Raw genomic sequence first — 12,056 nt, forward strand, 5'->3', positions numbered from 1 at the left:
TTTTATTCATTTTTCCATTTATTCATTCATTTTTTGTATGTTAAAAATAAAGATTTTGACAACATTGGAATGTTTTATCTGTGCTTTTCTTGTGGAAATCCTGATGCGGCCCAGCCTCACCCAGACTCTGCCTCCAGCGGCCCCCGGGTCAATTAAGTTTGAGACCCCTGCTTTACAGTCACGGTATAGTCCGAAGCACGAAACATGCTTCTGATTGGCTGTCGTGCCAAGTACGCAAATTGCCAAACGAATGTTCCTTTTTGCAATTTGCATACTCTGCAGGGCAGCCAATCAGGAGCCTGTTTCGTGCTTCGAACTATACCGTGACTGAAAAGTGTACTTGAGAGTTTTGAAATGCGCTTAGAAAGAGGAGTCCACGTGGCTTTTAGCAGACAACGTAACGCAAACATTGCATTGTGCACCATGATGACAACTGCAGCAAAATCTTCAGCAAGGGTTATTTACTATAAGTTAAGCAAGGGAGCATTTGTGGTAGGTACTTCCTTAATTTAAAAAAATACTTCGCAACAATGTTTTTTTTTGCGATTAATCGTCGTATTGTGTTTCAAGTTGTGAAAAATGGGGCAGGCAACTTTATGGCCGGGCAGGCAACTTTATGGCCGGGCAGGCAACTTTATGGCCGGGCAGGCAACTTTTAAGTGTTGCCTTCCCTGGTGTCAGCTAACTTTTTGTCATGAGTTTCGGACACTGATGCTACATATAATACAATACAGTATTTGTGTTAGTAATTGAATAGATGAATGAATAAGGTACTTATGATAAACAAGACAACACATTTTTGTATAGCATAACCACAAAGCTGTCACAGCCAAGACTTTTTAGTTCGCCCCAGCCTGGCCATGTTGGCCAACTTGACCTTCACCTTGTCTGTGTTCTCCGGACTCCCATTTGAGACGCACTCCACTATTGAGTCTGTCTCAAAAGAGATCGATGGGGCACGTGTGAGCAAACACCCCATCTTCTCTGGAACCTTGGCTGATCTGGTCTGAAGAACCAGCTGACCTCTCAGAGAATGCTCGAGTTTGGAGTACATTTTGTTTGGATCCTTCTCCTGACTGCAACAGTTGGAGCAGGCTGAGCAGAGGACACGGATAATGTAAACCCAACCAATGTAGTGAAGCTCTGCAATGTTTAGCACAAAGCAGCCCAGGCTGACGATAAACATAAAGTTGAGGAAAATGTTTTTCTCAGTGGCGCGAGACACAAAACAGTCTGTGCGAGTTGGGCAGGGGTAAGTCTCGCAATGGAAGAGGTGAGGAACCTCAAAGCCAAATAACAGATACTGGCCCACAAGGAAGGTGATTTCCATGATGGATCGAAGTAACACGTGAAGAATGTAGATGAGCAGAACCTGGTGAGATTGATTGGTGGGATCATCTGTGAGTGTACCACGACCCTCCTCCAGGAAGCTTTGTTGAACTCTCTCTCTCTCATCCCAATCCTCCCGAAAATGAGGACAGTCAATCGGTACATCCACCCTCATCGCCTCCTTGCCATCCTTCTTGCGAGCACTTTGCCTTGAAGACATTTGCATCAATACCTGCCCTTGTTGTCCATCCAGCTTCTCATCTTTAGAAATTTTATGCAAAACAAATACTACGTAGAATATTGATGGAGTGGAAACCAGCACAATTTGAAAAACCCAGAACCTCAGATGGGACACAGGTGCAAATGTGTCGTAACAGACGTTGTTGCAGCCAGGCTGCTGGGTATTGCAGATGAATTTGGACTGCTCATCATTATAGACGGCGTCTCCCACCAAGGCTACCAGCAGGATGCGGAAAATCAGCAGCATAGTGAGCCAGATCTTTCCCATGACTGTAGAATGATTCTGGACCTCTGAGAGAAAACGGCCAAGAATGGACCAGTCACCCATGACTTGACCTGAGTAAAAAAAAAACAAAGAAACAAAAAAGTAAAACATCTTGATACTGTGTGCTTTTCTTCCTAAAATGTATACAGTAAAGTCTCGTTATATCGATATTCAAGGGAATCCGAAAAAATATCGATATAACCAGGACTATCGATATATCCGACCCTGTTTGCATGTAATTTTCTCCGTGCGTGCATAGAAATAGTATCGATATAACCGGGACTAACGATATATCCGATATCGATATAACGAGACTTTACTGTATATTATATTGACTCTAAACTACACCATTAAAGGACAACCGACACCCCGGACAAGTTGTGTCCATAATTTCTAAAATGACTTCAAATGACTTCTACTGAGCACATTTTACAAAGATTCCACGACGTATAGCTATGTTTTACGTTTTAAGACTCGCGCTGAATATTCAGGAAGTCTTGTTTTCGAGTTGATGACGATGCCTGACGTGACGTGACGTCAGGAACGCCCCTGACCGAGAAAGCGACACGCAATGCATTTTGGGTACTTTGTTTGGTCTGAAAAGATCGTGTTGTTAGAAGGAAATACACATAAATAACGCGATGGTGAATTGTTGTGTGTCTCACCAACACTACCAATTGCGGTAACACGATAAAATGGACACAAATTGTAAGCATCCCATTTCCAACGGAGCTTGTGCGACATCTTGTGCATTTTCTGGGAGCTACATTGGAGTCCGAATGGCTCGAATTGATACGGATCAAAACGGGCTGATTTATTCTTCACACGGAGCTTGGCCGCCATTTTCTGCCTCTTTTTTGGTGATACATTCCCCCCCAATGTTGCCTCAAAATGGCACGGAATAAATTCTTTAATCGATTGCAAACGTATGCTTTCCTCTTCAGAACTATTTGTATCATATTCACAACTGGATTGGATTTTTGGATTGTATTGGATTTGCCTTTATTAGTCTCACAGTGCAGAAATTTACATTTCAAAGCAGCAAAGTGATGAAAGGAATGAGTAACAAGAAAGCATCTTCTTCGAATCTGAACTCTCTGAAGCCATTGTTTTGTGTGTGGAGTATCCTGGCATGACGTCACGAACAAGGGGGCGGGACCTTCTGAAACTCGCCATTTCCGAGGTCATTTCGAAGCAGTTTTGAGACACTTTAAGTCATTTTTATTGGTGTTTTGCATTTGACTAAAAATATCAGCCTGCGTGTTTTGGGTATTTTAGATGCTATAAAAGTTTTTCTGATGTCAGTTAGGAAACAAAAAAATGGTGTCGGTTGTCCTTTAAGGAAGCACATAATTTATGTTCTTGACTAGGTTGTTTCTATTGCTGACGGGAAAAGCTGAAAGGAAAACAAGAAGAAGACTAGGTTGTTTCTATTACATGATCCATTAATAATGTCCCTTTGTATTCGCTGACGAAGCTCTTCAGATGAACAGCGAATCATCCGACACTTTCAAAGAAGTGCAGATGACGGCTGAAGAAACCTTTTCATTGATTTGCTTTGTATTGTTCATTTTTATATTATCGAAATGTGGAGTGCTCAGCATATGATTGTTGTTTTTTTTCTTTTTCTTTAAAAATCTAACTTCATTGAGACATGTTCATTATTTCTGTTTCTGTGTTCTTTACTTTAAAATGCCTTGATAAAGTGATAGAGTTTAGACAGAATAAGAAGTTATCATATTTAAAAGTTTCATGTTTAGCTGGCCAACCAAAGAAAAGGCGCAGATGGCCTGAGGTCAATCTATGTTTAACAGTCACCATAAGTTAAACTGTCATCTTCATCTAGGAGATCTGGCCTTGGATGGAATTTAGGACTTGGGAAACTCCTTCACCTGAAAACATCCTTCGCCAGGTTACAAATTTATCAGTTCGTGGAAAAGACAATGTTTTATTGCTTACAGCTGTTCGTGCTTAGAACTGAAGAGGTGTGGTATTCTAATTAAGAAAACTATGTTTTACTAATGTATCACTTAAATTTGCATATACTCTCAATAAATAGCTTGGCAGAGGGCTGCAGAATTCAGGCGTCTGTCATGATTGACAGACGATTGACAGACGTCTGTCATGATTGATAAAAGACAATCTTTCTGTGTTCGAGCCTTGGTACACAGTGTCCGATCGAACATGTCTGACATAAAGTTATATTACTTTGAGCATATATGTATGTACAATTGTTATGGGCTAAAATATGCGACACCAGAAACTGAATCTGAATATTTATATTTGAATTTGAAGACTTAAACTTGAGGAAGTGCGACGAAAAAAATGATTCTAAATTACACAAATTAAATTTGCATTGTTTAATTTGGATCTCAACTTTGAACAAACAGAATCTGAAGTATACAATCAGAGTATGAGGTGGAGGGGCCAGACAAAGTACAACTCAAAAGAGCCCTTATGAAGAAAAACATAAATGGATCTGATTCTCCGTTGCCCGGACGCGGGTTACCGGGGCCCCTCTCTGGAGCCAGGCCTGGAGATGGGGCTCATTGGTGAGCGCCTTGTGGGGCCCGGCCGTGCTCAGCCCGAAGAAGAAACGTGGGTCCCCCTTTTCAAGGGTTCACCACCCATGGGAGGGGCCAGAGAGGTCGGGTGCATTGTGAGCTGGGCGGCAGCCAAAGGCGGGGATCCTGGCGGTCCGATCCTCGGCTGCAGAAGCTAGCTCTTGGGACGTGGAACGTCACTCTCTTGCAGGAAAGGAGTCCGAGCTGGTGAACGAGGTCGAAATGTTACGACTAAATATAGTTGGTCTTCACACATACAGGTTCTGGTGCCAGCCCTCTCGAGAGGGTTAGACTCTCTTCAACTCTGGAGTTGCCCACGGTGAGAGGCTTAGAGCAGATGTCGGCATACTTATTGCTCCCCGGTTCGCCGCCTGTACGTTGGGATTCACCCCGGTAGATGAGAGGGTGGCTTCCCTCTGCCTTCGGGTGGAGGGACGGGTTCTGACTGTTGTTTGTGCATCTGCACCAAACAGCAGTTCAGTGTACCCATCCTCTTTGGAGACCTTAGAGGGTATGCTGGAGAGCACTCCCGCTGGGGACTCCCTTGTTCTGCTGGATGATTTCAATGCTTATGAGGGCAATGACAGTGAGACCTGGAAGGGCGTGATTGGGAAGAACGACCCCCCGATCAGAACCCGAGTGGTGTTTTGTTATTGGAGATCTGTGCTCGACACGAATTGTCTGTCACGAACACTTGCAAACATAAGGGTGTCCATATGTGCACGTTGCATCAGGACACCCTTGGCCGCAGTTCGATGATTGACTTTGTAGTTGTTTCATCAGTTTTGCGGCCGCATGTTATGGACACTCGAGTTAAGAGAGGGGTGGAGCTGTCAACTGATCACCACCTGGTGGTGAGTCGGCTCCGTTGGTGGGGGAAGATGCCAGTCCGACCTGGCACACCCAAATGTGTTGTGAGGGGTTGTTGGGAACATCTGGTGAATTCCCTTGTCAGAAGGAGTTTCAACTCCCACCTCCGGCAGAACTTTTCACATGTCCGGAGGGGAGGTAGGGGACATTGAGTCCGAATGGACCATGTTCCGTACCTCCCTTGCTGAGGCAGCCAATCGGAGTTGTGTCCATAAAGTGGTTGGTGCCTGTCGTGGAGGGAACAATCATACTCGCTGGTGAACACCAGTAGTACGGGATGCCGTCAAGCTGAAGAAGGAGTCCTATCAGGCCTATATGGCCTGTGGGACCCCTGAAGCAGCTGACAGGTATCAATTAGCTAAGCGGAATGCGACTTCGGCGGTCGCCGAGGCAAAAACTCGGGCATGGGAAGAGTTCGGTGAGGCCATGGAAGCCGACTTCCGAACCATTTCGAGGAAATTCTGGTCCACCATCCGGCATCTCAGGAGGGGATGGAAAGGAGGAAGGGGCTGCTGACCTCGACTCGGGACGTTGTGAGCCGATGGACAGAGTACTTCGAAGACCTCCTCAACTTACCAACACGCCTTCCTTGGAGGAAGCAGAGTCTGGGGACTCTGACATGGGCTCTCCGATCTCTGTGGTTGAAGTCATTGATGTGGTTAAGAAGCTCCTCGGTGGCAAGGCCCCACGGGTGGATGAGATCCGCCCGGAGTTCCTAAAGGCTCTGGATGTTGTGGGGCTGTCTTGGCTGACACGCCTCTGCAACTTCGTGTGGTCATCGGGGAAAGAGCCTCTGGATTGCCAGACCGGGGTGATGGCCCCCCTTTTTAAAAAGAGGACCGGAGGGTGTGTTCCAACTACAAAGGAATCACACTCCTCAGCCTCCCTGGTAAAATATTTTCAGGGGTACTAGAGGGGAGGCTCCGTTGGGAAGTCGAGCCTCAGATTTAGTAGGAGCTGTGTAGTTTTATTCCCAGCCGTGGAACAGTGAACCAGTGAACCAGCGCCACAGCCTTAGCAGGGTCCTCAATGGTGCATGGGAATTCACCCAACCAGTCGCCATGTGCTTTGTGGACTTGGAAAAGGCGTTTGACCGTGCCCCTTGGGGAGTTCTGTGGAGGGTACTTCGGGACTATGGGGCACAGGAGCGCCTGATACGGGCCGTTCGATCCCTATACGACTGATGTCAGAGTTTGGTTCGCATTGCCGGCAGTAAGTCCAAATTATTTCCAGTGAGGCTTTCCTTTGTTACCGATTCTGTTCATAACCTTTATGGACAGAATTTCTAGGTGCAGCCGAAGCATTGAAGGGTTCCGTTTTGGTGGCCTCAGAATAGCATCTCTGCTTTTTGTAGATGATGTAGTACTGTTGGGGCCTTCAAGCAGGGCTCTCCAACTCTCTTTGGAGCGTTTCGTAGCCGAATGTGAAGCGGTTGGGATGAGAATCAGCACCTCCAAATCTGAGACAATGGTTCTCAGTCAGAAAAGAGTGGATGCCCCCTCTGGGTCGGGGAAGAGATTTTCCCTCAAGTGGATGTCACGAACAAGGTGGCGGGACCCTATGAAACTGAAACATTGTGAGGTCATTTTGAAGTAGGTTTGGGACACTTGAAGTCATTTTTATTGGTTTTTCATTTGACTAAAAATATCTTAGATGCTATAAAACGTTTTTCTGATGTCAGTTAGGAAACAAAAAAAATGTGTCGGTGGTCCTTTAATGATTAATGATCACCATAGCACTGACACAAGCACAGCTTCATAACGTCCCTGATGCTCACCTTTGAACTCTATGCTGAAAACAATCTGAATCATCCCTGGCCAGAGTATGATATCCAACAACTTGAAATGTGGGCCCATCGCACAAAAGCACACTTTGCATTAATCCATCTCATATAAGCTCAACCCCAAAGACGCCTGTTGCGTTTCTGGATAGTGCTGAGCTATAGCTTTTGCCATGCATGGCAACATTTGACGTTGCATTTGTAGATATTGCAACAAAGAGCTCCAAAGCAATCACAGGAAAAACAATTAAGCTCGTTTTTTAATGCAGTGCAACCTCAGCAATCAAGTGTTTGTACTGTATCTTATCTCACCACTTATGTTTAGAGATTTTTGTGGTTTCTGCAGAAACTTTAAATGTTTTAACTGCAAATGACGAAATCATTTAATTCCTTTTGAATGTACGTTATGTAACATAGTTCAGCTTTCGGGACTATTTCCACATACAGCTATTCACACAGGAATAAAACTCAGTCTATCCCTGCTTGTAAACAAGTGAGTCTTCCGCAGACACTCTTTTTGTCATGAAATTATGCTTCACATGCTTCCACATAAATAGTTCACCCGTGCAATGTTTCAAACAGGCATTGTTGTTGTTCATGAGACAATGTTTGCAAAAGAATAATAACATTCATCTGGATAAACATAAAAATATCTGTTCAATGTAGTGAATTGAATAGAATATAGTTTGTAAAGATTTTCAAATCATTGTATTCTGTTTTTGACATTTTACACATCACAAGAATTGGTATTTGTGCTACCAACTCTGCTTAACTAAGCAAATCAAGGCACACTTATTGCTCCCCGGTTCGCCGCCTGTACGTTGGGATTCACCCCGGTAGATGAGAGGGTGGCTTCCCTCTGCCTTCGGGTGGAGGGACGGGTTCTGACTGTTGTTTGTGCATCTGCACCAAACAGCAGTTCAGTGTACCCATCCTCTTTGGAGACCTTAGAGGGTATGCTGGAGAGCACTCCCGCTGGGGACTCCCTTGTTCTGCTGGATGATTTCAATGCTTATGAGGGCAATGACAGTGAGACCTGGAAGGGCGTGATTGGGAAGAACGACCCCCCGATCAGAACCCGAGTGGTGTTTTGTTATTGGAGATCTGTGCTCGACACGAATTGTCTGTCACGAACACTTGCAAACATAAGGGTGTCCATATGTGCACGTTGCATCAGGACACCCTTGGCCGCAGTTCGATGATTGACTTTGTAGTTGTTTCATCAGATTTGCGGCCGCATGTTATGGACACTCGAGTTAAGAGAGGGGTGGAGCTGTCAACTGATCACCACCTGGTGGTGAGTCGGCTCCGTTGGTGGGGGAAGATGCCAGTCCGACCTGGCACACCCAAATGTGTTGTGAGGGGTTGTTGGGAACATCTGGTGAAATCCCTTGTCAGAAGGAGTTTCAACTCCCACCTCCGGCAGAACTTTTCACATGTCCGGGGGAGGTAGGGGACATTGAGTCCGAATGGACCATGTTCCGTACCTCCCTTGCTGAGGCAGCCAATCGGAGTTGTGTCCATAAAGTGGTTGGTGCCTGTCGTGGAGGGAACAATCATACTCGCTGGTGAACACCAGTAGTACGGGATGCCGTCAAGCTGAAGAAGGAGTCCTATCAGGCCTATATGGCCTGTGGGACCCCTGAAGCAGCTGACAAGTATCAATTAGCTAAGCGGAATGCGACTTCGGTGGTCGCCGAGGCAAAAACTCGGGCATGGGAAGAGTTCGGTGAGGCCATGGAAGCCGACTTCCGAACCATTTCGAGGAAATTCTGGTCCACCATCCGGCATCTCAGGAGGGGATGGAAAGGAGGAAGGGGCTGCTGACCTCGACTCGGGACGTTGTGAGCCGATGGACAGAGTACTTCGAAGACCTCCTCAACTTACCAACACGCCTTCCTTGGAGGAAGCAGAGTCTGGGGACTCTGACATGGGCTCTCCGATCTCTGTGGTTGAAGTCATTGATGTGGTTAAGAAGCTCCTCGGTGGCAAGGCCCCACGGGTGGATGAGATCCGCCCGGAGTTCCTAAAGGCTCTGGATGTTGTGGGGCTGTCTTGGCTGACACGCCTCTGCAACTTCGTGTGGTCATCGGGGAAAGAGCCTCTGGATTGCCAGACCGGGGTGATGGCCCCCCTTTTTAAAAAGAGGACCGGAGGGTGTGTTCCAACTACAAAGGAATCACACTCCTCAGCCTCCCTGGTAAAATATTTTCAGGGGTACTAGAGGGGAGGCTCCGTTGGGAAGTCGAGCCTCAGATTGAGTAGGAGCTGTGTAGTTTTATTCCCAGCCGTGGAACAGTGAACCAGTGAACCAGCGCCACAGCCTTAGCAGGGTCCTCAATGGTGCATGGGAATTCACCCAACCAGTCGCCATGTGCTTTGTGGACTTGGAAAAGGCGTTTGACCGTGCCCCTTGGGGAGTTCTGTGGAGTGTGCTTCGGGACTATGGGGCACAGGAGCGCCTGATACGGGCCGTTCGATCCCTATACGACTGATGTCAGAGTTTGGTTCGCATTGCCGGCAGTAAGTCCAAATTATTTCCAGTGAGGCTTTCCTTTGTTACCGATTCTGTTCATAACCTTTATGGACAGAATTTCTAGGTGCAGCCGAAGCATTGAAGGGTTCCGTTTTGGTGGCCTCAGAATAGCATCTCTGCTTTTTGTAGATGATGTAGTACTGTTGGGGCCTTCAAGCAGGGCTCTCCAACTCTCTTTGGAGCGTTTCGTAGCCGAATGTGAAGCGGTTGGGATGAGAATCAGCACCTCCAAATCTGAGACAATGGTTCTCAGTCAGAAAAGAGTGGATGCCCCCTCTGGGTCGGGGAAGAGATTTTCCCTCAAGTGGATGTCACGAACAAGGTGGCGGGACCCTATGAAACTGAAACATTGTGAGGTCATTTTGAAGTAGGTTTGGGACACTTGAAGTCATTTTTATTGGTTTTTCATTTGACTAAAAATATCTTAGATGCTATAAAACGTTTTTCTGATGTCAGTTAGGAAACAAAAAAAATGTGTTGGTGGTCTTTTAATGATTAATGATCACCATAGCACTGACACAAGCACAGCTTCATAACGTCCCTGATGCTCACCTTTGAACTCTATGCTGAAAACAATCTGAATCATCCCTGGCCAGAGTATGATATCCAACAACTTGAAATGTGGGCCCATCGCACAAAAGCACACTTTGCATTAATCCATCTCATATAAGCTCAACCCCAAAGACGCCTGTTGCGTTTCTGGATAGTGCTGAGCTATAGCTTTTGCCATGCATGGCAACATTTGACGTTGCATTTGTAGCTATTGCAACAAAGAGCTCCAAAGCAATCACAGGAAAAACAATTAAGTTCGTTTTTTAATGCAGTGCAACCTCAGCAATCAAGTGTTTGTACTGTATCTTATCTCACCACTTATGTTTAGAGATTTTTGTGGTTTCTGCAGAAACTTTAAATGTTTTAACTGCAAATGACAAAATCATTTAATTCCTTTTGAATGTACGTTATGTAACATAGTTCAACTTTCGGGACTATTTCCACATACAGGTATTCACACAGGAATAAAACTCAGTCTGTCCCTGCTTGTAAACCAGTGAGTCTTCCGCAGACACTCTTTTTGTCATGAAATTATGCTTCACATGCTTCCACATAACTAGTTCACCCGTGCAATGTTTCAAACAGGCATTGTTGTTGTTCATGAGACAATGTTTACAAAAGAATAATAACATTCATCTGGATAAACATAAAAATATCTGTTCAATGTAGTGAATTGAATAGAATATAGTTTGTAAAGATTTTCAAATCATTGTATTCTGTTTTTGACATTTTACACATCACAAGAATTGGTATTTGTGCTACCAACTCTGCTTAACTAAGCAAATCAAATAATGAGTAGCAGAATGAAGGTTTAACTTACCTTCATGTAAGACCGAAATTCTTTGTAACTAATCTTTGCAATGCATTTTCATGGCTTTTTAAATCTTCAAGTTTGGATGAGATGAATCCCGTTGAGCCTGGTAAAGGAGAATAGGCTGACCACACATAATGAACCGGTCCGTCTGAACCTGGCATTGTCCGGTGTGGCTGCAAAGGCAGGCAATGTACAGTGCAAAACACAATGAGGGGGTTCCTTCTCTGAAAAGCTGGGAATGGTGAAACGGTTCAACAGTGTATAGAACGAGCTGGAACAAAACAATGCCAAGTGTTGTAAACACCCTGTGTTTAGCGGATAAAATAAAGCCCATACTTAAAAACAACTATGAAACCAAACGACAGTATGTGTGTGTGTCTGTGTGCGTGTGTGTGTGTGCATTTGTGTGTGTACAAGTAATAATGCAATAATAAACATTTATTCGGTTCACTCTCTGAACGGCCCTTCAAAGGAAGACATACATCCAGAATGACCCGCGACAAAAATGAGTTACACACCACTGCCTTATCTGCTTTGCAAGGCTTTTATTATACACAGTCAGTCACTTTCTATACAACATGTTATAGTGGCAACTTACTATATTTTTGCCATTATTTCAGCAGGGCATTATAATAATAATACATTTTATTTCTATGCAGTACAAGTTGCAATACAAGTTGCGTTCATAATTTGTAAAATCACTTCAAATGACTTCTACTGAGCGCATTTTACAAAGATTCCACGGCATATAGCTATATTTTACATTTTAAGACTCGCACTGAATATTCACGAAGTCTTGTTTTCGAGTTGATGACGATGCCTGAAGTGATGTCACATTTGGAATGCCCCTGACCGAGAAAGCGACACACGATGCATTTTGGGTACTTTTTTTCATCTGAAAACACCATGTTGATGGCGAAATTAGAAGGAAAACTACATATGCGAATGCTGAATCGTTGTGTATCGCAGCCAATTGCGGTACCAAGCATAAAGAACAAGTAGATTTACACAGATTTCCAGCAGACAAATCAGCTCATTTCAAATGGAGCTTGTGCACCATCTTGTGCATTTTCTGGGTGCTACATTGGAGTCCAGACGGCTCGAAT

The 12,056-nt window shown here is 44.8% G+C and overlaps 1 protein-coding gene across 1 annotated transcript; it reads right to left on the minus strand.

Moving 5' to 3' along the window:
- Positions 1-613: 613 nt before the first annotated feature.
- Positions 614-11,273, minus strand: LOC148887983 (gap junction delta-2 protein). Its single transcript, XM_089013236.1, has 2 exons — positions 10,957-11,273; positions 614-1,905 (listed from the first exon to the last, which is right to left on the minus strand). Exon 2 carries the CDS (start codon positions 1,895-1,897, stop codon positions 824-826), a length of 1,074 nt encoding a protein of 357 aa, XP_088869362.1. The 5' UTR covers positions 1,898-1,905; positions 10,957-11,273; the 3' UTR covers positions 614-823.
- Positions 11,274-12,056: the final 783 nt, after the last annotated feature.

This window comes from Hippocampus bargibanti, linkage group LG14, assembly GCF_051943395.1.
Source record: "Hippocampus bargibanti isolate YZ-2025 linkage group LG14, ASM5194339v1, whole genome shotgun sequence".
Taxonomy (NCBI): Eukaryota; Metazoa; Chordata; class Actinopteri; order Syngnathiformes; family Syngnathidae; genus Hippocampus; species Hippocampus bargibanti.